The following is a 27774-nucleotide window of genomic DNA, read 5'->3' on the forward strand; positions in this document are numbered from 1 at the left end:
GGGGAGAGGGAGAGAGAGAACTGAAAGGGGAGAGGGAGAGAGAGAACTGAAAGGGGAGAGGGAGAGAGAGAGCTGAAAGGGGAGAGAGCTGAAAGGGGAGAGGGAGAGAGAGAGAGAGCTGAAAGGGGAGAGGGAGAGAGAGAGCTGAAAGGGGAGAGAGAGAGAGAGAGCTGAAAGGGGAGGGAGAGAGAGAGAGCTGAAAGGGGAGGGAGAGATCGAGCTGAAAGGGGAGAGGGAGAGAGAGAGCTGAAAGGGGAGAGGGAGAGAGAGAGCTGAAAGGGGAGAGGGAGAGAGAGAGAGCTGAAAGGGGAGAGGGAGAGAGAGAGCTGAAAGGGGAGAGGGAGAGAGAGAGCTGAAAGGGGAGAGGGAGAGAGAGAGCTGAAAGGGGAGAGGGAGAGAGAGATGAAAGGGGAGAGGGAGAGAGAGCTGAAAGGGGAGAGGGAGAGAGAGCTGAAAGGGGAGAGGGAGAGAGAGAGACCTGAAAGGGGAGTAGGGAGAGAGAGAGACCTGAAAGGGGAGTAGGGAGAGAGAGAGACCTGAAAGGGGAGTAGGGAGAGAGAGAGACCTGAAAGGGGAGAGGGAGTGAGAGAGAGCTGAAAGGGGAGAGGGAGTGAGAGAGAGCTGAAAGGGGAGAGGGAGTGAGAGAGAGCTGAAAGGGGAGAGGGAGTGAGAGAGAGCTGAAAGGGGAGAGGGAGCGAGAAAGAGAGCTGAAAGGGGAGAGGGAGCGAGAAAGAGAGCTGAAAGGGGGGAGGGAGCGAGAAAGAGAGCTGAAAGGGGAGAGGGAGCGAGAGAGAGAGCTGAAAGGGGAGAGGGAGCGAGAGAGAGAGCTGAAAGGGGAGAGGGAGCGAGAGAGAGAGCTGAAAGGGGAGAGGGAGCGAGAGAGAGAGCTGAAAGGGGAGAGGGAGCGAGAGAGAGAGCTGAAAGGGGAGAGGGAGCGAGAGAGAGAGCTGAAAGGGGAGAGGGAGCGAGAGAGAGAGCTGAAAGGGGAGAGGGAGCGAGAGAGAGAGCTGAAAGGGGAGAGGGAGAGAGAGAACTGAAAGGGGAGAGAGAGAGAGAGAGATGAAAGGGGAGAGGGAGAGAGAGAACTGAAAGGGGAGAGGGAGAGAGAGAACTGAAAGGGGAGAGGGAGAGAGAGAACTGAAAGGGGAGAGGGAGAGAGAGAACTGAAAGGGGAGAGGGAGAGAGAGAACTGAAAGGGGAGAGGGAGAGAGAGAGCTGAAAGGGGAGAGAGCTGAAAGGGGAGAGGGAGAGAGAGAGAGAGCTGAAAGGGGAGAGGGAGAGAGAGAGCTGAAAGGGGAGAGAGAGAGAGAGAGCTGAAAGGGGAGGGAGAGAGAGAGAGCTGAAAGGGGAGGGAGAGATCGAGCTGAAAGGGGAGAGGGAGAGAGAGAGAGCTGAAAGGGGAGAGGGAGAGAGAGAGCTGAAAGGGGAGAGGGAGAGAGAGAGCTGAAAGGGGAGAGGGAGAGAGAGAGAGCTGAAAGGGGAGAGGGAGAGAGAGAGCTGAAAGGGGAGAGGGAGAGAGAGAGCTGAAAGGGGAGAGGGAGAGAGAGAGCTGAAAGGGGAGAGGGAGAGAGAGATGAAAGGGGAGAGGGAGAGAGAGCTGAAAGGGGAGAGGGAGAGAGAGCTGAAAGGGGAGAGGGAGAGAGAGCTGAAAGGGGAGAGGGAGACAGAGCTGAAAGGGGAGAGGGAGAGAGAGCTGAAAGGGGAGAGGGAGAGAGAGAGCTGAAAGGGGAGAGGGAGAGAGAGAGCTGAAAGGGGAGAGGGAGAGAGAGAGAGAGAGAGAGCTGAAAGGGGAGATGGAGAGAGAGAGCTGAAAGGGGAGATGGAGAGAGAGAGCTGAAAGGGGAGATGGAGAGAGAGAGAGCTGAAAGGGGAGATGGAGAGAGAGAGAGCTGAAAGGGGAGATGGAGAGAGAGAGAGCTGAAAGGGGAGATGGAGAGAGAGAGAGCTGAAAGGGGAGATGGAGAGAGAGAGCTGAAAGGGGAGATGGAGAGAGAGAGCTGAAAGGGGAGATGGAGAGAGAGAGCTGAAAGGGGAGATGGAGAGAGAGAGCTGAAAGGGGAGATGGAGAGAGAGAGCTGAAAGGGGAGATGGAGAGAGAGAGCTGAAAGAGGAGATGGAGAGAGAGCTGAAAGGGGAGATGGAGAGAGAGAGCTGAAAGGGGAGATGGAGAGAGAGAGCTGAAAGGGGAGATGGAGAGAGAGAGAGAGAGCTGAAAGGGGAGATGGAGAGAGAGAGAGAGCTGAAAGGGGAGATGGAGAGAGAGAGCTGAAAGGGGAGATGGAGAGAGAGAGCTGAAAGGGGAGATGGAGAGAGAGAGCTGAAAGGAGAGATGGAGAGAGAGAGCTGAAAGGAGAGATGGAGAGAGAGAGCTGAAAGGGGAGATGGAGAGAGTGAGAGCTGAAGGGGGAGATGGAGAGAGAGAGCTGAAAGGGGAGATGGAGAGAGCTGAAAGGGGAGATGGAGATGGAGAGAGCTGAAAGGGGAGATGGAGAGAGAGAGAGCTGAAAGGGGAGATGGAGAGAGAGAGAGCTGAAAGGGGAGATGGAGAGAGAGAGAGCTGAAAGGGGAGATGGAGAGAGAGAGAGCTGAAAGGGGAGATGGAGAGAGAGAGAGAGAGAGAGCTGTAAGGGGAGAGGAAGGGAGAGAGAGCTGTAAGGGGAGAGGAAGGGAGAGAGAGCTGAAAGGGGAGAGGGAGGGAGAGAGAGCTGAAAGGGGAGAGGGAGGGAGAGAGAGCTGAAAGGGGAGAGGGAGGGAGAGAGAGCTGAAAGGGGAGAGAGAGCTGAAGGGGGAGAGAGAGCTGAAAGGGGAGAGAGAGCTGAAAGGGGAGGGAGAGAGCTGAAAGGGGAGGGAGAGAGCTGAAAGGGGAGGGAGAGAGCTGAAAGGGGAGGGAGAGAGCTGAAAGGGGAGGGAGAGAGCTGAAATGGGGAGATGGAGACAGAGAGAGCTGAAAGGGGAGAGAGAGCGGAAAGGGGAGGGAGAGAGCTGAAAGGGGAGGGAGAGAGCTGAAAGGGGAGGGAGAGAGCTGAAAGGGGAGGGAGAGAGCTGAAATGGGGAGGGAGAGGGAGACAGAGAGCTGAAAGGAGAGAGGGAGAGAGAGAGCTGGAAGGAGAGAGGGAGAGAGCTGAAAAGGGAGGGAGAGAGCTGAAAGGGGAGGGAGAGAGCTGAAAGGGGAGGGAGAGGGAGACAGAGAGAGCTGAAAGGAGAGAGGGAGAGAGAGAGAGCTGGAAGGGGAGAGGGAGAGAGCTGAAAGGGGAGAGGGAGAGAGAGCTGAAAGGGGAGAGGGAGAGAGAGCTGAAAGGGGAGAGGGAGAGAGAGAGCTGAAAGGGGAGAGGGAGAGAGAGAGCTGAAAGGGGAGAGGGAGAGAGAGAGCTGAAAGGGGAGATGGAGAGAGAGAGAGCTGAAAGGGGAGATGGAGAGAGAGAGAGCTGAAAGGGGAGATGGAGAGAGAGAGAGCTGAAAGGGGAGATGGAGAGAGAGAGAGCTGAAAGGGGAGATGGAGAGAGAGAGAGCTGAAAGGGGAGATGGAGAGAGAGAGAGCTGAAAGGGGAGATGGAGAGAGAGAGCTGAAAGGGGAGATGGAGAGAGAGAGCTGAAAGGGGAGATGGAGAGAGAGAGCTGAAAGGGGAGATGGAGAGAGAGAGCTGAAAGGGGAGATGGAGAGAGAGAGTTGAAAGAGGAGATGGAGAGAGAGAGCTGAAAGGGGAGATGGAGAGAGAGAGCTGAAAGGGGAGATGGAGAGAGAGAGCTGAAAGGGGAGATGGAGAGAGAGAGCTGAAAGGGGAGATGGAGAGAGAGAGCTGAAAGGGGAGATGGAGAGAGAGAGCTGAAAGGGGAGATGGAGAGAGAGAGAGCTGAAAGGGGAGATGGAGAGAGAGAGCTGAAAGGAGAGATGGAGAGAGAGAGCTGAAAGGAGAGATGGAGAGAGAGAGCTGAAAGGGGAGATGGAGAGAGTGAGAGCTGAAGGGGGAGATGGAGAGAGAGAGCTGAAAGGGGAGATGGAGAGAGCTGAAAGGGGAGATGGAGATGGAGAGAGCTGAAAGGGGAGATGGAGAGAGAGAGAGCTGAAAGGGGAGATGGAGAGAGAGAGCTGAAAGGGGAGATGGAGAGAGAGAGAGCTGAAAGGGGAGATGGAGAGAGAGAGAGCTGAAAGGGGAGATGGAGAGAGAGAGCTGAAAGGGGAGATGGAGAGAGAGAGAGAGAGAGAGCTGTAAGGGGAGAGGAAGGGAGAGAGAGCTGAAAGGGGAGAGGGAGGGAGAGAGAGCTGAAAGGGGAGAGGGAGGGAGAGAGAGCTGAAAGGGGAGGGAGGGAGAGAGAGCTGAAAGGGGAGAGAGAGCTGAAAGGGGAGAGAGAGCTGAAAGGGGAGGGAGAGAGCTGAAAGGGGAGGGAGAGAGCTGAAAGGGGAGGGAGAGAGCTGAAAGGGGAGGGAGAGAGCTGAAATGGGGAGAGGGAGACAGAGAGAGCTGAAAGGGGAGGGAGAGAGCTGAAATGGGGAGGGAGAGGGAGACAGAGAGCTGAAAGGAGAGAGGGAGAGAGAGAGCTGGAAGGAGAGAGGGAGAGAGCTGAAAAGGGAGGGAGAGAGCTGAAAGGGGAGGGAGAGAGCTGAAAGGGGAGGGAGAGGGAGACAGAGAGAGCTGAAAGGAGAGAGGGAGAGAGAGAGAGCTGGAAGGGGAGAGGGAGAGAGCTGAAAGGGGAGAGGGAGAGAGCTGAAAGGGGAGAGGGAGAGAGCTGAAAGGGGAGAGGGGGAGAAAGAGCTTAAAGGGGAGAGGGGGAGAAAGAGAGCTGAAAAGGGATAGGGAGGAGAGAGAGAGAGCTGAAAGGGGAGAGGGAAAAAGAGAGAGCTGAAAGGGGAGAGGGGGAGAGGTAGCTGAGGGGAGAGGGGGAGAGAGAGCTGAGAGGGGAGAGGGGGAGGGAGAGCTGAGAGGGGAGAGGGGGAGGGAGAGCTGAGAGGGGGAGAGAGAGCTTAAAGAGTGGAGGGGGAGAGAGAGGTGAAAGAGGGGAGGGGGAGAGAGAGGTGAAAGAGGGGAGGGTGAGAGAGAGATGAAAGAGGGGAGGGTGAGAGAGAGCTGAAAGGGGAGAGGGGGAGAGAGAGCTGAAAGGGGAGAGGGGGAGAGAGAGCTGAGAGGGGAGAGGGGGAGAGAGAGCTGAGAGGGGAGAGAGAGAGAGCTGAAAGGGGAGAGAGAGAGCTGAAAGGGGAGAGAGAGAGCTGAAAGGGGAGAGGGTGAGAGAGAGAGAGCTTAAAGAGGAAAGGGTGAGAGAGAGAGGAGCTTAAAGAGGAGAGGGTGAGAGAGAGAGGAGCTTAAAGAGGAGAGGGTGAGAGAGAGAGGAGCTGAAAGAGGAGAGGGTGAGAGAGAGAGAGCTGAAAGAGGAGAGGGTGAGAGAGAGAGAGCTGAAACAGGAGAGGGTGAGAGAGAGAGAGAGCTGAAACAGGAGAGGGTGAGAGAGAGAGAGCTGAAACAGGAGAGGGTGAGAGAGAGCTGAAAGAGGAGAGGGTGAGAGAGAGCTGAAAGAGGAGAGGGTGAGAGAGAGCTGAAAGAGGAGAGGGTGAGAGAGAGCTGAAAGAGGAGAGGGTGAGAGAGAGCTGAAAGAGAAGAGGGTGAGAGAGAGCTGAAAGAGGAGAGGGTAAGAGAGAGCTGAAAGAGGAGAGGGTGAGAGAGAGCTGAAAGAGGAGAGGGTGAGAGAGAGCTGAAAGAGCTGAAAGAGCTGAAAGAGAGAGAGAGAGCTGAAAGGGAGAGAGAGCTGAAAGGGAGAGAGAGAGAGAGCTGAAAGGGAGAGAGGGAGAGCTGTAAGGGAGAGAGGGAGAGCTGTAAGGGAGAGAGGGAGAGCTGTAAGGGAGAGAGGGAGAGCTGTAAGGGAGAGTGAGAGAGGGAGCTAAAAGGGAGAGAGAGCTGAGAGGAGAGAGAGAGAGCTGAAAAGAGAGAGAGAGAGAGCTGAAAGGGAGAGAGAGAGAGCTGAAAGGGAGAGAGAGAGAGCTGAAAGGGAGAGAGAGAGAGCTGAAAGGGAGAGAGAGAGAGCTGAAAGGGAGAGAGAGCTTAAAGGGAGAGAGAGAGAGCTGAAAGGGAGAGGGAGAGAGAGAGAGCTGAAAGTTCCCCTTTCAGAGAGAGAACTGATGAGAAAACAATTCTAGTTGTGAGAAGAAATTATAAGAAAATTAGAGGAGGGGGGAAGGTGGCGCTCCATCTATATATATAAAAGGCAAAACGGCTGTATATATATAAAAGGCAAAACGGCTGCGCGTGTTTTTATATGTCCAAGAAGGGCTTTTGTTGGGGGGTTCTCAACAAGGTTAAATTTATTTAAAAATTTCCTTATACTTCCTAGATTATAATATCTTCCATTTGCGAACGGATGTCATCTCTGCATTTACTTTGATCGACTTTTAAAAAATTCCCTCTATTCCATCCTTTCACGTGTTTCTTTGTCTTTTTTGTATAAATAAAACGAAACTAATCCAAGAGAACACGTTCGCCAACCTTCTCGGCCAGGACATCCAGAAAGGCAATTAGCTTTGATAAATGTTGGGGAAACCCTTCATAACAGACAATTGCTATTCATGGGACACTGCCAGAGCTCCCTCTTTTTGTGGGAAGCTGGTTTTCCCCAATATCGTGGGAAAGCAAGTACGGAGCAGAAAGTTGACAGTTTAACTGGCCTCCAGCTAGATGTTCATTTCTGCACCTGTGTGAACTCATTCACTGTAAGTCAACTTTTTAATTAACATCAATAAATTTGAACGCTTTTCATTTCCTGTGTCATAGCGTAGCGGTAAGATGTCAGGTTTTCTTTCACTTTCTTTTCCGCCTTCATGTTGTGGGTTCTAGCCTGCCTGCCTACTACCACTTTTTTTTTTCTTTTTTTGCTCCAAACACCCGGGCAACGCCGGGCACCCTCACTAGTAGCATATAAGAAAATGTGTCCGAAGTGTTATCAGTTTAGCAGTAAACAACTATTTCCTGTGTGCGTAGAGTTGTGTGTGTAGAGCTGCTGAAATTGATCAAAACTAGGCCAATCAAGAGGCACAGCATAGTGACTCTGGCAAACTTCTTACAGCATTTTGCTAACAGAAAACACAGACGAGAGATGGTCACTTGAGAACATCTTTACTGCAAAAGAACAGAATCCAATGGCAAGATACACTCAAGACAACTAGCACTCGCCCACCATAATAGCGGGCAACTGTAACTTAAGTACATGTAAAAATCATCTAGAGTGGAATGCCAAGTGCATTAATATTTGGTATTCTAGCCAGCCATTGACCATATCAAAGAGTTCATCTTGTCTTCATCAGGTTTTGTTTTTTTATCCTATTGGGTGAAGAGCAATCCTCTGCACCACTTTAGCTTTGTGAAAGAACTAGTTTAATTGGTAATAACCAGGCTATGTAGTAAGTAATATTGAATAACTTACATGTATACACATTTGCTATAAGATAAACTATATGCAAGAATGGAGTGTGCAATTTCAAACTCTATATGAATTTATCAATGTTTAACAAGTTAAGACAAAAATTGCAGATAAATTTTTTATTTCTCTCCTTTTTTTCTAATTATTCAAAGTCACTGTAAAGGTACACTCTGCTGAGTGTAAGTGATGAATGTGAACTCAGTGTAACCACAGGCAACATGAGCAAAATTTTGTGAGCTGTTGCCTCTGATAATATTGTGAACTGTTCACTTTTATATCTGAATTAAGTTGTAGAGGAGAACAGCAAATGTTGGTCCTTAACCTAGTTGTCTCTTGCATTACTGCAGTACAATGATAGACCCATAATATAAAATCTAACCAAACCTAACATATCAGATCAAAGGATTTGCTGAAAGTGCTACATTTGTCCAGCATAAAGATTACCCTAAGGATGAATCGGTTATGCTGGTAGGTCATATGGAGCATTCATTTGGATAAACTGTTGATGTTTTGAATCACAGGAAGGTTGACTGGTCAAAGGAAACTTGAAGCAAGTTATTGGACTTGACAATACTGTCTTAAATTGAGAGACAGTTGACATGCTAAACAATGAGAACTAAATAGTGAGCTTACAAAATATCAAAAATGATCTACTCCTCAACAAGATAAAAGTGATGTTGAAGAGAGAAAATGCAATTGATAGAATTAACTCTTGCTATAACATAATAAACAATGGAAACATTAATGGAAAAAAATGAAAAAAAAATGCCATAAAGTAGAATTTACTTTTGCTATAACATAATAAACAATGTAAACATTAATGGAAAAAAAATGAAAAAAAAAATGCTATAAAGTAGAATTAACTCTTGCTATAACATAATAAACAATGGAAACATTAATGGAAAAAAATGAAAAAAAAATGCAATAAAGTAGAATTTACTTTTGCTATAACATAATAAACAATGGAAACATTAATGGAAAAAAAATGAAAAAAAAAATGCTATAAAGTAGAATTAACTCTTGCTATAACATAATAAACAATGGAAACATTAATGGAAAAAAATGAAAAAAAATGCTATAAAGTAGAATTAACTCTTGCTATAACATAATAAACAATGGAAACATTAATGGAAAAAAATGAAAAAAAAATGCTATAAAGTAGAATTTACTTTTGCTATAACATAATAAACAATGGAAACATTAATGGAAAAAAATGAAAAAAAAATGCTATAAAGTAGAATTTACTTTTGCTATAACATAATAAACAATGGAAACATTAATGGAAAAAAATGAAAAAAAATGCTATAAAGTAGAATTAACTCTTGCTATAACATAATAAACAATGGAAACATTAATGGAGAAAAATGAAAAAAAAATGCTATAAAGTAGAATTTACTTTTGCTATAACATAATAAACAATGGAAACATTAATGGAAAAAAATGAAAAAAAAATGCTATAAAGTAGAATTTACTTTTGCTATAACATAATAAACAATGTAAACATTAATGGAAAAAAATGAAAAAAAAAATGCTATAAAGTAGAATTAACTCTTGCTATAACATAATAAACAATGGAAACATTAATGGAAAAAAATGAAAAAAAAAATGCCATAAAGTAGAATTTACTCTTGCTATAACATAATAAACAATGGAAACATTAATGGAAAAAAATGAAAAAGAAAATGCTATAAAGTAGAATTAACTTTTGCTATAACATAATAAACAATGGAAACATTAATGGAGAAAAAAAATGCTATAATGTAGAATACTGTATATGATGTCAATTATCAGTTAATTATTTACCTGTGATTGGCTGCCACTCGAGAAAGACAAGAATTATTTTGTTCTTCCTGTGCACGAGCATATGACTGCATGGTTGATTGTGAAGGTGGGATTGGATCCAGATTTTGGAATGGCCATGGGAAATTGTCCATTTTTACATTTAACTTGGGGTCCATCATTTCTGGAGCTGATAAAGAAACATTAAAAAATAAATAAAAAACTTACAATGAGGACTTTATACACTTTATTAGCAACTAGCTGTCCCTACCTGGCATTGCCTGTTTGTTGCAAAAATTTACAAATATAACAAAAAATAAAACAAAAAGAAAAGACTATGCCACTATTTATGTCTCTGCGTCTACTGTTATTTAAAGTAAGCTTGTTTATTTCCTCAAATATTTTAATATAAATTTGGAAGTTAAATTGCATTATTACAATATCATTTTTTTTTATTATTCAATTATTAATGTAAGCAAATTGTCATAAAACTAATTATTTCTTATCCTTGTAATCTACTGTTCTCAACTTGCTATTCTCACATTTTGGCTGATGTAACCTATGACCTTCTTCAAGTGTATCTTGTTTCAAGAGATTGAACCTTGGGTTTATTTTTTTAGCAGCTTGTAACTCTTGATTCCCTTATTTTTTTCTTTAGTCCTTATATTCCATGAACGATGTTTCTAACAAAGGGAGAAGAATTGCTGTTTTCTTAGTTGAAATATATGTATCAAACACTTATAATTGGGGAGTTTTTGTACTTTGAAGTAATATTTTTAGCTCCTTAGATCAGTTGACTTCATGCCTTGTCTGGTGCAATTTCCATAAAAAAAATTTCGATCCAATCATGGTTATTGAAATGAGAGCAAGCTACCACCATAGATTAAATAAAGGGTTCTGTTGAAAATGATGTACAAATTCCAGAATTTAACAAAATACACCTGAAAAAAGTCAGAGGTTACATCAACTGTAATGTTGAGAATAATCCAAATAATAATAACCTAGCAATCCTCATCCAAAAATTTCCAAAACAATGTAAAATTGTTATAATTGCAGCTTGATTATGATCGAAATACATGATTTCATTGTTACAAACAATTAGCAACTTTCCATAAACCTCAGAATGTCAGGCTTATGGACTGGCATGAAAGTGTTCTTTTCTCAGTCATATTGATGACAACATTAAAGAAATAAACCGACTTCACTTTATTATATAGATTAGATAGATGCATAAGGGATTATAGGTTGAAGGTTTTCATGTCTGATAAATATGCTTTCATGGTGTAAAATGTTTTTTACTCCTAATGGGGGTATGAGATGAATGGATTCGTCAATCATTTTTATAACCACCCGCTGTGCTAAACAACCAATGAAAACGTTTTAAAATTTTGGATTCAATCAGTTCGCCGTTAACTACGCCACGGACCGCTTTTGATTCTTGGTCGCCATCTTGGTTACTGATCTGAACTACGCCACCATCTTTGTTCAACACAATGTCTCAAAACTTAACAGATGGCTATCATTCTTTTGTTATTCTGTTATGTAATTAATACACGTTCAGAGTCGGTAACCTTATGCCAGACTATTGCAAAAGAAAATAGGAGATTGCCTTTCAAAATAGAGTACAAACATAAAAAAAACGCTGAGTACACAAGTAAAATAACATACTTAAAAGGTCACGTGATTACATTTGAGCGCATGAGTGAAAAAAAAAGAAAAAAGAGAAAATAATTTTTAACACCAGAAAGATTGGACATTGAAAATATGTCCTCTGATGGTTCAGCATTAGTTGAATACAGATTTATGAAAATAAACTTCAAAGATGTAAAATAAAATATCACAGTTTATTTTCATTATTATGAGTTTGCATGATTCTTCATTCTTTATGGAAAATTGTTTATTGAGCAATTCATTATGTAATATTCAACGGTTATTATGACTATCTTTTAATGTTTTTTTGTTTAACATTATATTGTACTAGGAAAGCTTTATTTTACAAGAAATGTTTACAAGCTAAATAGTTTAAGAACAGTTTATGTTGCTTGATTTATGAATACAACAAAACGTTTTAGTTATCATTTTAAGAAATCAACGGTTGATAAAGTTGATTTGGAATTTAGTTTGTAGAACAAAATCAAAGTAGCAAAAATAGATTTATAAAATTTTAAGAAACGAATTTGTAAAATGTGTAAATATAATAATAACGAATTTGTAAAATGTGTAAATATAATAATTTGTAGTTTATTTTGAAGGTTTTTTTGGAAAATTGTTTTCTTAGCTATTAGGTTTACTGTAATGAAACCACAGAGAAATAGTGTTATAGTAGTTTTAGCATCGGTTAAGAAAGATGATATTAAAGTATAATAAAAATAACATTGCGTTCAAAAGTGTTGCATTATTATAGGGGCAGATAAAAATGCACGAAAATGCAGGAATACGTATTTTAGATAGGTGATTACACTTATGAAAATATGTATGAATAAAAGGTGAACATTGCAGACTATTTCTTGATGAAAAATAATTATAAATATTGTCAAAGAGACACAGAAAGTATGAAGCGAGCTCAAAAATCAGTATTCTTGTATTTAATATTTAAAGAAGCAATTTGGGATTGTTAAATAATAAGAGATAAGGATCAAAAAGTAGAATTTGCTAAATAAAACTATATACGTTTTGATAAACACATTATTCACAGTTACCCAAAAGTCCCAAAGTATCCCTAGACCTCACACTTAGACATATGGGGTAAGGGGAGGGATTGCCTTCTGATTTGATTTTCACACTTTAAACATCAGCTTTATGTTAAAATCAGATTGTACCATTTAAAAGGAGATGACTATATACCGATAGCTTGTGTTTGGATGAACCAAGTTTGAATAAGTGTTCCTATCTCTGCACGGTGCACACTAACCTGAGATCTTATCACACCTCATTGTGTAAGGTGTTCTTTTCAAGGTGATAGCCTATTTCCTCTCAAAGCAAATCTAGGTTACTAATTCCGATATCTGATATAAAAAAAACAAACAAACATAAAATGAGTGCTAAAACCTGCACATCACTGCGGTCTCACCTTGAAGTATGTTCAAGATGCGTTTTCGTAAGAAAGAAAAATGCTTCCAAATCTCCTGTAGCAAATAAAGTCACACTAATGGTCCAAACTTGGGAGAAAGTCCTGTTCATAAAACACCAGAACAGCACTGATTACCAAAACTAATACTTACTTTCAGTTGCTTAAATTGTTCTGCTCATTTGTTTAAAGTAGATTGGTGCCTCACATGTAAATTAATTCCAACTATAAAAATCCACAATTCTCTCTAACAAATGATAGCCTGACACACAAAACATTTGATATGCTTTGAAGTCGGCAAGTTATAATCTCTATTGTAAACATTTTACTATCAATCATTCTATTATAATTCTTCAGATTGAGAAATAAAAAATATCATTTTAAAATCATTTTTATTTTCAAATGAAAACGCAAAGCAACATTAACCTGATCAGCAAAATGTCAGTGATCTCTTCTAAAGACCAAGGGAGGTAATTATAGAAAAAATATGATAAATTACTTTTGTATTTCTCTCATATATAATAGATATGTTTGCAAATTATAGAATCAGATTTGCCAAATTCAAATTCTATCATAATCGAATTATGCACTAATACACTTGGAGAAGGTATAAATCATAAACTTCATCCAGCTAAGAGTTAAATAGTAACTGCTTTTTTTCAATTAATAATACCCAATAAATCATTTACAATAGGTTTTATTTTTCAGCATGAAATTGCTTTAAAAGTGTTGTTGTGTTGTAAAACAGACAAATAAATTTATATGCTTACATACAATAAAATGGACCTTTAGCAGAACAAGGCCGATAGCCATTAGTCGCGTGCTCTCGTGTAATGAATGAATGCATGAATGTAGGATTGGCATGAAATTCTTAAAGATAAACTAAAATGACTGAAAAATGGGCTGAAATGACTTAAATAAATAAAAAGTAAATGACTTAGAATGAATTTAATGAACTTAAGGATGAATTGAATGACCTTAAAAATGACTTGAATGTTTAAAAAATAACTGGAATCCTTCAAAAACAACTTAAATGATCTGGAGAATGACTTGAATGGCTTTGAGACTGACTGGTTGTAAAGTGGGTGATCATTTTACATTAAATTAATACAGAAAAGTAATCCCCCACTTTATATCACAAAGTTACAAACATAAGTACAGCATGTAGTAAGAACAGATACTACACTTTGATCCTGGCCAAAAGAAGCTTAAAAAACTAAGAACAGCATCTATTAACAGACCTTTGATCTTAACCAAAAAGTCCGAGCACAAAATTGTTACAGACAGACCGACTAACCGACGGAGTGACTTATAGAGTCGCTTGCACGCGACTAAAAACTGAAATGAGTATTATTATCATAGTAGTCAAGTAGTTAGAGTAGAAACATTTTGATCAGTGAGACAAGAGTTTGATCCAACCTAACATTTCATCTTTTGTTAATAAATGAGTACAAATTAATTACCAAGATCCAATTGTGTTTCCACATGAAAGGGAGAGGCACCTTCTCTGAACTGAGAAGATTTTAAAAAGAAAAACTTTCAGTTGTCCTTGTCAATTTGATCTTTGATTATCTAATTTTCATGCTATTTCTAACCAACATCGATAAAGTAGCTGTGCATAAAATTCTAACACAGACAATGTAATTTTTAGACAATCATAAACAGAAATACAAATCAATATCAAGTTGAATGTTATGAAGATAATACCAATGCAATTTGGTTGCTAACACTGTTTGATACGAGACCTGGAAGTTGACTTCATACAATAGAGTAGATGTGTGCCAGCCTAGAATTTCTTCTCTTTTATTTTGTTAAATGCCATAATGAAAAATAAATACTATTTTTTTATATAAAATTATTGTTCACTTTTGTAAGCGTTCAATTTTTAGTGGCTAGTGCTTCATTCTCAATAAGATAATTAATTCTCTAGATAGAATTAATGATGCTGCAAAACAGGGTTCCCTAACCTTTCTCAGCAAACAACCCCCAGAACATTCGGATATCTCCCCCTTCCGTGCATGCATCCTTACATAATGTGAGCAGTAGTGGTAGTACAATGAATAATTGAATATTCATATTGTTTAGGTCCTGGATATGACCTTAAACTATATCCAATGGTGAGGCCCCAGCTTGCAGGCCTTAGGGAGTGTGGAGCCACCCTTTAATTGCCATTGCTCCCAGGTCCACTCTGACCCGGTGTGGTAGTACCTGTTAGGGTCCCAACTATGGGTTAAATAGAATACGACTTAAAAAACAAATACACTATATTAAAAAATCGTTCTTCAAAATCACCAGATTCGGCATTAAATAACCTGAAAAGGGTTGATATGCCGTAAAACAAAAACAACCAACCAACCATATTGTTTAAAATCCTACTCTGTTCATCAAATGAGAACAGTAACAACTATAAATATAATGGGTCAATTAATATATTATACCATTACTAATACAATAATCAATAAAAATTGATAATACAATAATCAATAAAAATTGATAATACAATAATCAATAAAATAAAAATCAGAATAATAATCACAGGAATCATCGATCAATGTGCAGATTGTTGTTGAAGATCAGCAACAAGTTTTTGGATATTTGGTTGCGTATTTGATAGAAAAAAAGTCTTATATCACCACGCTTAACTATATCCATTCAGTTTCTATTCCAAGGACTCATTCGATAGATGAAAAAAGACTTGTTGAAAATGTGAATCAGAAATCAACCATATTCAGGAAGCACTTAAGAAACCTTTTCAACATTACAAAGTATGATTCTTGAAAAATAAGTGCGATGCATCAATTTCTACATGAATTATAAAACTCAAAGAAAATGGGTTGAGAAACACCTAGTAATGTTACTAGAAGCTTTCAGTCTTTCACCGGCTCTAAAGAATCTAAGGGACCTATATAATAAATTCGGTCATTGCCCACCTAAAGTCTCATAACGCCCCCCCCCGGTGGACAGTATGAACCCCGTTGAGAAACCCTGCTGTATAATGACTGTGTTACCAGTTAGGACAACAACAAGCTACAGCTTTTGAAGATCTGAAACAATGTAGGCTTATTAGAAAACGGTCAAACTCTCATAGTCCTAAGGATGATAAGATTCCACCCAGAGATGTCCCCATAAGGCAGACATACCAAGATACACACCCACAGATCACAATGCTATCACATTAGAGTCCTGTGCCCATGACTATCACATTTAGAAAGCTGAAAAAAGGGGTATACCTAAAAAATTAAAATAAAATTCACACAACACCATAGCATCCTGATCCGATACACGACATATGTAAAGTACAGAAATCATATCGTAGGCATTTGTTTTTTGACAATTGTAGATGAAGAGTTCAATTATAAAAAGTGTAATTCTTATTGATTTAATTGGCATTCAAGAAGATAGGAAAAAAAAAACCCATTAAAATAGCAACTAAAATCTGATATTTCTTACGTATATTATCTGGTTTAAATGTAGCTACAATACGAAATACATAGTCTGTGGCTTCTTCCTCATCAGTGCTTGAGCTGCTGGTGCTGCTTTCTTTGGTAGGAATTTTGTTGCCTTTACGTCGCATTTTTGGAAAGACTTTTCCTGACAAATTAGAAAAAAAAATACATTTAAAAATTAAAACAGTTCAGAAATGGGGAACCATGAAAAATAAAAATATTTTGTTCGCTCAAACTATGTAGAAAGTTGTTTCAGGAATTGTTTTCAATATTGGCTACTTCATTTCTATGTGATAAATGGAATTAATCATGTAGAGAGTGGCATTCAGGAAGTGAACGAACCAATCAGATCACGACACCTTAATATCACAACGTTCAACACCAGCATTGTGTTGGCGGTGATAAAAACTTGCAATCATCATTATGTAATATCTTTGATGTGAGTGAGATACAATGGCAGTGTCCATTGAATGTCCTATGGTCAGATGGATCAATGAAACCGAGAAGTGGTACACAACATTTACTGGCCACAGCTGCACACCATTCTATAAAATTATTAATGATTTTGCTAGAGAAGAATAATACAAAAAATAAATTTTTGTATTCATTTTTGACAAATCAGTTAAAAGGAAGATTTTGTAGCTGATTTAAATTCATAATCTAATATATAAACGGCTATATGTCTGTCTGTCTCCAAATTTTCAAACTATCTCCTCCGAAAATAAAAGTCGCAGAGCAGTGCTAGGGGCCTCAAATGATTGGATTTTTTACAAGCCGTTCTCTAAAAGGTCTTTAGCCAGTTAAAATTGTTTTTAAGGAGTCAAAAATGGGTCAAAATTGAAAAAATTGTTAAATATTTTGTACACTCATCTTGGTTTATTTTTTTATTTTTAATCGGTTTATATGCGTGTCATGTTGGTACAGTGGTAACGTCACCAGCTTTGAATGCTACAGTTTTGCTTTTGGTTTTGATTCTAGCTGATTGCACCTAAATACTTTTTTTTTTACTTTTGAAATCATGATTATAATGATATATACAAAATCTAGACAAATTAAAATATCATATTTAAGCGTATATTACGCCCGAGCAAAGCCCTCCCCCCCATTTGCTACTCATTAATAAATAGTAATTATTTATTTATTTTATCAGCATCATCACCATCAAATTTAGTTTAATGTCCATTTAACATGCTGGCATGTGTTGGACAGCTTTAAGAAATGAACTTTCAAACAAACATACGAAGAGCTTTCAATAAGTAATGCCCCTGACCCACTTCTTATAACAGTAGAGCAATGAAACTTGGTACAGTCATTGGTTTTTTTCTACATGGGAACCACTCGGTTACGCATTTTCCCCATCATTCAATGCAGCTCTGGAAACCTAGAAACCATTTTTAAAGAACACAAAGTTGGTTCTCCAATCACAATGTAATTTCGGAAATCAAAACTGTATCATCATGGAAATGCTTTCTTTTCAAAAACAACTTCATGACTGGCAAGAGGTGAAAGTCAGATGATGCGAGATCAGGAGAGTAGAGGGAATGGGGTAGGATTTCATAGCCATACACTTGTGCTTCTCAGCTAGTGACATGTGTTGTGGACAAGCATCGTCTTGCAAGAGGAGGATACCTTTACTGATCTTGCTCCATCCCTAGATTTTAATAGTTTCTCTTAATTTCCTCAAAAGTACAGCATAATAGGTTCCTGTAATTGTGGTACCCTTTGCCAGGTTATCTGTCATCACTATTCAATCCTTGTCCCAGAAGATAGCGAGTTCGTTTTCACTGCATTGACTGGGCTTTGGTCTTTAGATCAAAGTGATAGACCTAGGTTTCATCCTCTGTAATCATCTTTTGAAAAACTGACTCATCATTTTAAACATTTCCAAATTCATCGTCGAGCACTCAACACTTTCTCGTTTCTGGAAAGGTATCAGCTGATAAAATATTTATAGTAGATGAATTTATGAAGTTGCTTAAAAGATAGCAAAAATTATGATGGAATGGTACATTTATCTTAAGCTGAATATTTATTTTCCATTACAATTAGCTAACAGTAAACATCGAAAATTATTTATGTTACAAGTTTCCTTATGTTTAAAGTTCCTAATATTTTAATGAGTCCAAATAGTTTTCAAATGAAATCCATTTCAAGTTGTATCGAAATGTCAGTGCACATCAGCAAGACATTTATGCAATTGCAGTTGACAGGTGAAAAGGTGGCTGACATCAGCTTTGCTGACAATATATGTATTCATCTCTCTTTCTCTCATTTTTTGTCATCACGAGAGAAGATTTGTAAAGAAGTTGAAATCCGAACTGTTCCAAGTAGTGTGAAGTTAGGATCTGACTGTGGCTAGCAACAGTCATAGCAGTTGAAATTGAGACTCGATCCCAAGGAGTTGGAATTTGGACTGTTCATGGCAGTTGCAAAAAGTTACAATTGAGACTCTGAAAGCAACAAGCCGCATGCTTCAACTCTCAAGTTCTTAAAAATAAAAAAATATATTTTTATAAAAACGTGTTGTCAGTTCATGACTACAATGCCTATAAGTGTTCAATTCCGACATTAAAGGTTTCAGCCAGATAATTCTCAGGAGAGAATTAATGGCAATCAAAACTGTCATTAATGATGGTGAAAACGCAAAGTGAATACTCATCAAACAGATGTAACAGACAACATATCAAACCCATTATCTAAAGGACATATATATATATATATATATATATATATATATATGCTTATCATGTTACTGTTTAACAATTGGGGAGCTGACTTTTATGAACAAGATTAAATAGTCATTCCAGAAATGTTCCCATGACATGAACACAGCAAGTTACTCTCTCCGGTAAACAAACTGGTTGCATATTAAATAAAATTGATATTTATTAGTTAAAAAATTTTTTTTCAAAGCCTAAAAACTCAGACATTGTAATATCATAAAGAGGCAAGAAATTATGGCTCATTCATTGGTAAAGTGAAAAAGAATGATAATCAATAAAAATAAACCTTTTCCACGTTGTGACCAAAGAGGCGGATCAAGCTGCCCATGAGGTAAGAGGCCATTTTCCAGACAGGACAAAAATGCTAATAGATGTCCACCTTTGGGGAAATGAATAGGAGGTCTTTGGACACCATCTTGTCCAACCAACACGATGGTACCACCACAATCAGCTATAATAAAAAGAAAGAGATGAGCAAGTTATGAGTCTACATCAATACATTTTAAGTAATGAATGACTGTAAATGAATTAGCTTATTATTTGAAGTTATTGAAGAATGGCTACAACTAACTGACAATTTTATTTCTTTTAAACATTTATACAAATGGAACATGTTAGATTAAAAATTTAGGTTTGAAAATGTAAAAAAAAAAGTCTACATTGATGGTACAATATGTATTTTTATAAACACAATAAACACAGATGACAAAGATGTGTAGCAAATCTATATAATGTCAATTAACAAGCCTTGTATTTTTTTTATTTTTTTTTTTATTACATTTTCACCCCAAACAAGGCACATTGCCACTTTGGTGTAGGGGGCTACTATCAGGGGAAACATCTACTGGGGTACTATGTAGGGATTAGGGCAGCGAGATGTTGGTTCACGTAGCACTTGAACTTATGCATGTCAGTACAGTTAGGGAAGCAGTGACCTGGAATGGAATTCCAAAGTCTAGCAGTTCTGGGGAAGAAACTACTGGAGTAGAAAGATCTTTTACATCTAGGGATCTCTACAGTGTGGGGGTGGGATTTTGCAGCTTGTCGGGTCTGTCGAGAGTGTTTACGTCGTGGGGGCACAAGTGCTTGCAGTTCATCAGAGCATTCACCATTATAATACTTGTAGAAAAGGCAGAGGGATGCAACGTTTCGACGATGGGACAGAGGCTGAAGCTTAGATGCCAGTTTAGGGCCTATCAGATTTGCGACTCTCTTTTGAACCCTGTCAAGGAGCGAGAGACTAGTAGCCGATGCACCAGCCCAAATATGACAGCAATACTCCATACATGGGCGAATAGTGGCCTTGTAGAGGTACAGGATACTTTCGAGTGTTAGAAGTTTTCTAGCACGGTAGAGAGAGCCCACCTTTCTCGCAGCGGCCCTGGCAATGCTCTTGATGTAATTGTTCCAACTCATGTTTCCTGTGAACGTTAGGCCAAGGAGCTTGAGAGACGTACTCTCAGATAAAGAGTCGTTGGCCATTGCTATAGGTGGTAGAGAAGGTTTCTTGTAATTATTGAATGAAACCAGTTTTGTCTTGGCGGCATTGAACGTGACCATCCATTTTTGTCCCCATTCCACTACTGATTGGAGGTCATCCTCTAGTTTTTCTGCCATTACTTTAGATATATGTTCATTTGTTTTCCTGTCGTGCCTGCTATAGAGTGTGGTGTCATCAGCATATATACCCATCTCAGCATGTTTGAACTTTACACCAAGGACCCAGTTTAGGGGATTTGAGTGGATTATCTTACATGTTATAAAAGCTCTAATAATTATTTTTATCATCAGTTTATTTGTTTTGGTTTCAAAGAAAAAAAAAAGGGATACTTACGCTGTTGGTGACAATGGATATAAACTATTTCATCCACAAAAATAGTTAATGCATAATCCCAGTAGAGACTGAAATTAAACAATAGTCATCAGAAAAAAAGTATATTTAAATGGATGTCATGGAAATAATTTAATATTCAATGCATTGATGTGTCATCAATGCATTTAAATTAAATCATAATTTCTAGAAAAACAAAAAAAAATTAAGACAGAAACAAACTGATTGAACAAATTATTTTTCTAGTAATAGAATAGAAAGATCCAACTTGAAATTAAAAATGTATGAAACCAAATAAAGCAATGATACTTGTTCTATGACATTTACACATAGGAACTAAATAATTATTTCTTTAAGATCTCAAAATAGCGATTTTATTTACATAATTAATAAGAAAATTCAACATTAAAATTTAATATTTTAATGCACTCACTCTATATGAGGCTCAGTTCATCATATTCAAGTTTGAGATAGCATCTTTATTGGTTCATTATACTTGGGAATAGAATATTCCTTGGTTGTTACATTTGAGTTGGAAATAGAATATTCCTTGGTTGTTACATTTGAGTTGGAAATAGAATATTCCTTGGTTGTTACATTTGAGTTGGAAATAGAATATTCATTGGTTGTTACATTTGAGTTGGAAATAGAATATTCATTGGTTGGTTACACTTGGGAATAGAATATTCATTAGCTTGTTACACTTGGGAATAGAATATTCATTAGTTTGTTACACTTGGGAATACAATATTCATTGGTTTGTTACACTTGGGAATAGAATATTCATTAGTTTGTTACACTTGGGAATAGAATATTCATTAGTTTGTTACACTTGGGAATAGAATATTCATTAGTTTGTTACACTTGGGAATAGAATATTCATTAGTTTGTTACACTTGGAAATACAATATTCATTGGTTTGTTACACTTGGGAATACAATATTCATTGGTTTGTTACACTTGGAAATAGAATTGGTTTGTTACATTTCAGTTAGGAATAGAATATTCATTGGTTTGTTATATTTGATTTGAGAACATAATTTTTGGGATACATTGTTTTTGCATTTAATTTATTTATAAATGCATGAAAACATTTTCTTTATAAAAATTAAACCAATTAATGTTAAATTCAAATTGTATCTTAAGATAAAAATAAAGTAGACCAAACACAGTATTTTTAATGTATTTTTATTAAATCATTACAAGCTTTGAATAACAAATTTTCCTGCAAACATTATGAATAAGATAAAAATGTCTGTCAAGCAGCCAATTAGACTTATCTTTCAGACATTAATTCTACTTTTGGCCACAAGAGACAGAACAAATGACCTGAAGGTCAGTCAGAATTGATTATATTTAGAAACTATTGATTTCTTATGAGAAGGGATAAAAATCAATAATTAGGTTCAGATATATCAATTTCCCTATTTAAGAAATAATTACAAAGAACTAATTAGTTTCAATATGATTATATTATTTAGCATCGAGACAGAGAGGCAGATTAATAATAATAATAATAATAATAATAATAATAATAATAAAGTGCGATGGAATTAGCATCAGTTGGTGCCAAAGGAAATTGTCATGATGGGTCTAGGAAGATGGAAATACTATTCAGACATCGACTAAAAGGTTACAGGGCAAACTAGAAGACAAACTTTATGATCATTCAAATTCTAGATAAAACCAAAGGCTTTTATTGGCAAGAACACAATAGTAAATGGCGGTTATGAAAATGCAAAATGATCTGCAATGGTGCTTGAAAGAAATGACGAGTACTGGAAATGTGGAGCACCACCTGTGTTTTTACCAGTAATTACTTGTGTCAGAACTCCTAGTGAGTATGAAATAAAATTTTAAAATATATAATCACTGTAATTTTGTTTTATGGCAAATCAACATTTTTTTGTTTGATTACTTAATGTTAAAGCAATAAATATTGTACACAATTCATTGTAAATAATTAATTGAACACAAGTTTCTTTTCATCTATAAGTAGGTAGAAATCTTTAGTTCATATTTTTCCAACAGTATTAGTTGAATGAATAGCTCATATAGGATTTGGAAGTTGGCATTGCAAATCCCATAGAAAAAAAAGCAATGTTAAAAATCAAGATTTTTTTTTTTTTAAATTAAAAAAAGTTGCTTTTCGAAATCATAAAAATTTACCAATTATTTTATGGTAACAAAAATGAAATGTAAAAGAGAAAAAAAACGGATAAGAAAACCCAAAATCATTTTAAGCAAATAAAGACAAATAGAATTTCTGTACAAGTTTCATCTATCTATTACATTAGTTGAAACAAATGTCATGGTAATAAGACAGACTCAAAATGCAAGCTTTTAAGACTTTTGTATTGATCATCAATTGTTTGCTTTTCGTTAAAATAGAAAAAATTTAAGAACAGAGTTACATATTTATTAAGAAATTCTCCCTCCTATATATTTAAATACAAAAGAAAATACTAGGTTATGAGACAATGAAAGAACGGTTACAAGACATCTTTGAATCTCTTTTTTATTAGATGCCTCTTTTGGCATTTCTCATGTTAATTAAACTCATAAAATTATATACATATAAGAATACAAATTTAAAACTATTAAATATTTGACATGAATTTATCATTTGACAGGATACTCAAATAAGATATATTGCAATTTCCTTAATCTGTGAAGTTTCAAAGAAATGCGCTCTTCTCATCAGAGGGAAAATATTAGCAAATGAATATTATAAAGAAGCTATGAATTTGCTGGTACTAACATTAATTGGAACAGCATTACATGAAAGCTAGTCATAAATGCAAAACGTTTTTTTTTTCTATGCAAAGAGTTCATAAAATGGGGGAAATAAATTAAAAAATAAAAGGATAATTAAAAGCCAAAGATTACAAACACAAGATGAAAATATATGGAGAGGTTAAGTATTATCAAGACGAAATGATGACAGGAGACAATGTTGACAAGAAAAATCCGGAACTATACTGACAAGTAGATTCGAATTAAAATCCAAAATGTGTGTAATAATCCAAATATGTTTAATCTAGTTTTGTAGAAAAATCCATTTGCAAACGATCGAGGAATAAAGATTATTTAAATTTGCTAAATTTAAATTCGTCTCCTATCATCATTTTGTCTTGATAATACTTAACCTCTCCGTATATTTTCATCTGTTTTTTTTTTTTTAATCCTTGATTTTTAATTCATCCTTTTATTTTTTTAAATTTATTTCCCCCATTTTATGAACTCTTTGCACAAAAAAAAAATGTTTTGCCTTTATGACTAGCTTTCATGTAATACTGTTTCAATTCATGTTAGTACCAGCAAATTCCTAGCTTCTCTATAATATTCATTTGCTAATATCTTTCTTCTGATGAGAAGAACGCACTTTTTTGAAACTCTGCAAATTAAGGAAATTGCAATATATCTTATTTAAGTATTCTGATGAACAATAAATTCATGTAAAATATATTTTACAGTCTTAAATTTGTATTCTTCTATAACAAGCCCTATTTCCTATCTCGGTTGTATTGAGCGTTTTTATTTGGTTGGGATTACTATATAAATATTAATATTTACTTCAAATTTACAGAAGCTTTTGGTTTATAAACTGAATCTTTACTGATTGTTAAAAATGAAAATCATTTTATTAAAATAAGATGGAAAATTTGATTCAATTTCTTTCTTTCTTTTTTTTTTAAAGTTGAAATTCAAACTGAAAATTTCAATTCAAAAATTCAATTTAATTTTAAATTGAAAATTAAAAAAATTGAAAATATTCACTTCTCAATTGGGACATGAATAGTATTATGTATAGAAAGAAATAGAACAGCGAGACGTTTTCAAGATAGTATATCTAAACATTAAATAATGGTTGTTTAAGCATTGCAAATCATATTGTTGATTAGGAAATTTGAAAAATGTCCCAGTTAAAAGCTGAAGCAGAATTGTAAAAGAAAATGTAAATTTCAATAGAATATTGATTGTTTTCTTAAAAAAAGAAAAAGAAAAAAAAGGGGTTTCATTTATACCCCAATTCAAGAAAAAACAAAAATAAAGCAAAAATCTTTATGATGTACATACCCATGTCAGAAAGAAAATAGCATACACCAAAGATCACACAAGTTGATCAAGTAGTTTTATTTTTATAAATAAAATAAATCTTAAATTAATGGGAATTTGTATGTATTACCATGATGTTCAAGGCTGATTCTAAAGTTATTTTGAAGAACTATTTTAAGGGGGAGGAAGAGTTAGCTGGTGATGAATTTCAAAATGGGTTCGAGAGATTGTCATCTAGTCATAAAATTTAATTTTCTTTTTTCAAAATAAAACTTGATCAATTTGCATTATTTTCAGTGTACGCTATTTTCTGAGTCATAAGTATATACATCATAATGATTTTTCTTTATTCTTTTTTCTTAGGGGCAGAGTTATGGAGAAACATCAAACAAAATCCCAAAAATCAAAACCGTAGTTTTTTCATAGAGATGAAAAGAAAACCATGTTAAAAATCAACATTTTTTATTAAAAAAAAAAGTGGTTTTACCAATTATTTTATGATACCAAAAATAAAATGTAAAAAAAAAACAAACAAAAATAAGGAACACAAAAAAAAATAAGGAAACCCAAAATCATTTTAAGAAAATAAAGACAAATAGAATTTCTGTACAAATTTCATCAATATTGCATTAGTTGAAACAAATGTCTTGGCAATAAGACGGGTTCAAAATGCAAGATTTTAAGAGTTTTGTATTGATCATCAATTGTTTGCTTTTTGTAAAAATAAAAATACACAAGAAAAAAAAAGTACAATTTAAGAAATGAGTTACATATTAAGAAATTCTTTCTCCTGATATTCAATGTTTTTACTCAAAAAGTTTAAATTAGTTTTTGAAATGATGTTTTTAATCTGAATTTCTTAGAAGACATTTTTCTGGCTTTAAAGAAAGCTCTTCATTTTAAATTTAATATTTATATGACAAAAACAAAACAAAAACCTTGAATAAAACAAAAGTTCAAAACCCACATACGGCCAAACCAATGCATAAAAAAGGAAAAAAAAAGTCATAATCCAAGTATACAATATAAATATTTCAAGCAAAATCAATCAGCAAAATTAAAACCAACAACCAAAGAAGGACAATTTTCTCCAATCAAATAAAAATTAAAAACGTGTTAAGGAAAATATCATTTACTGATTAAAAAAAAACATACAGTTGCTGTTGTGATCTGAAAAGTCAGCTTAAATACAATTTAAACAGTAATTGTTAACGGATACTTTGTTATGAATGAACAGTTGCATATGATCTTAGGATTAAACGTGTCTAACTTGACAAGAAAACATTTTCAATTTGAAATATTTTATCAACAAACATTTTATGAATTTTATGTTCTAATGGCTTAATTAACAGAGTCATACATCTTATTATCAACATTAATCAATCAGAAATGCAAAGGGATGCTGTTCTATTGTTATTCTGTAAATAGATTTAATATTCACCAAAAACTATTTCAGGATTTTATGGTTCAGAAATTGTAAAACTTATTTTAAATAAATTTATACAAAACTCCTATTAAAGTACTTACTCATTCAATATACATTTTGAGGCACAATTAATAATACAATTTCTATGTTTAATGATATCTCTCTCTCTCTCTCTATATATATATATATATATATATATATATATATATATATATATATAAATAAATAAATATTGTCGTGTTTGCGGAAGTTTTAAAATTCCACCTCACCACTTTTCGACGTTTATTTAATTATTAAATCCTAAAACTTAAATGTTGTCAAATCAGAATTGAGATTCCTCTTTTATTTCTTTGTCTTCTTCTAATATCGTTTTTCCAAATCATAATAAACACTTCTGTTAAAGTCTGACAAAGTTGCTGGATAATTAATGTGATTCAGTAACAGAAACGTGTGTAACTAAGCAGATAAAACGGTAATAAAATGATTATATATATATATATATATATATATATATATATTATACAGGGAAACTGAAGAGAGTCTGACACCAGTGACCCACTATAGGTCTCTTTATTTGGATTTAAAACCGAGGGTACTACTGTTCTAATCTTGTGTAACACACACACACATAATTACCTACAATATTACAGAATATATATCTCATCTCAGTCATCTTTCAGAACGCTTCAATAATATATAAAAATATATAATAATAATTATATAAATATATATATATATATATATTTTTTATATATATTCTTATATATATATAAGAATATATAAAAAAAAAATATAGATAGATAAAATTCTCTTAAATATCTCTTCAGGGAGGTTGGTTTCTTTCATTTTCTCGGCCAGGATTTAATTTGATATTTTAATCCACTTTTTAAACTTTGAATAGTGATAGCAAAACAGTAGCACCTACTTTTGAGTATCAGACTATGGGCGGGCGTTTAAGCCTCTTATTTTTTTAATATTTTATTGCTACAAATGATGGAGATAAGGTTAGAACCTCATTCATAAAGGAACGATGGTTAACCCTGGTTGGCCTCTTTCATCGCTGGAGAACCAGTTCCAGAGATAGGAAGGTTTATACTATTGCTTACCTCTTCCCACCTGGTGCATAAATGAGCTGAGGGGACAATTTTATCCTGGGTGCCTGCCTGTCAGTATTTACTTAGTATGGTTTTTAATCATATTGTTACATAATTTCATCATTGTCTATGGCTTTTTATAGTTTTTTTTTATTAAAAATTACAAACTATTAATAAAGGCAGTGTCTCTGTCCACAACCTGGGGGACATGCTGGACAGCTTGAGATGCGCACCATTTTTTATTTATTTATTTTAAATATTTGGTCAGGGTTTACTTCTAATGTCTAAATCTCTGACAAAATCCTATACAGATAGACTGAAGACACTCAAGGATTGTGTCTAGTAGGCATTCAAGTTCTCTCATTAGACAGATCCCATAATGTCTTTGAAAATTCATTATTTCTGAATTTATCCCGTTTATTCTTAACATTTTCTGAACTACTGCGATTTTGCAACTGATTTAGTTTTAAAATGCTTCTTGCCAATGAATTGTCACTACAAGGTTCATATTTAAAAATCCAACTGTTTTGAAGATATCAAATTCACATTCAGTTTTCTCACTTGCAAAACAGTTCAACCTAAAAGTATTTTTGGTTGGTAATGTATCTATTTGTATTCATCCCCTTCCCAGTTCTTTTAAGGTTTTGATTAAATGTAACACAAAATTAACATTGCAATGATAGTTTTGGATATATAACATTTGCTCATATTTGTGTGCATTGTTTTGTTCATCTTTAATGTAAATTATCATAAAGTCATTCTTTATATATGATGGACCGTCCTGCTGATTTCAATGTATGAGCTCTGCCACAACTAAATAGTTCAGAAATCTACACAGATGATTTGTTTATAGTGGTGGAGGTTTTGTGCAGAACCAACAACACTTTTTGGTACAACTGCTAATCTTTGTTAGTGCAATGGCTACCGCAAGAAAGAGAAGACAGTAAA

General features: G+C 36.3%; 1 protein-coding gene across 4 annotated transcripts in view; it reads right to left on the minus strand.

Moving 5' to 3' along the window:
- LOC145278208 (small G protein signaling modulator 1-like) overlaps window positions 1-27774 on the minus strand; it is a 359099-nt gene that overhangs the window by 64958 nt on the left and 266367 nt on the right. For all 4 annotated transcript variants that reach the window (XM_080130507.1, XM_080130503.1, XM_080130500.1 and 1 more), the window contains 4 exons: window positions 20251-20318; window positions 18703-18867; window positions 15698-15838; window positions 9205-9370 (listed from right to left, as the gene is read on the minus strand). In XM_080130507.1, the coding sequence (XP_079986633.1) occupies window positions 9205-9370; window positions 15698-15838; window positions 18703-18867; window positions 20251-20318 (540 nt within the window). The remainder of the gene's footprint in view (window positions 1-9204; window positions 9371-15697; window positions 15839-18702; window positions 18868-20250; window positions 20319-27774) is intronic.

This window comes from Euprymna scolopes, chromosome 1, assembly GCF_053919585.1.
Source record: "Euprymna scolopes isolate OS-2025 chromosome 1, ASM5391958v1, whole genome shotgun sequence".
Lineage (NCBI taxonomy): Eukaryota > Metazoa > Mollusca > Cephalopoda > Sepiida > Sepiolidae > Euprymna > Euprymna scolopes.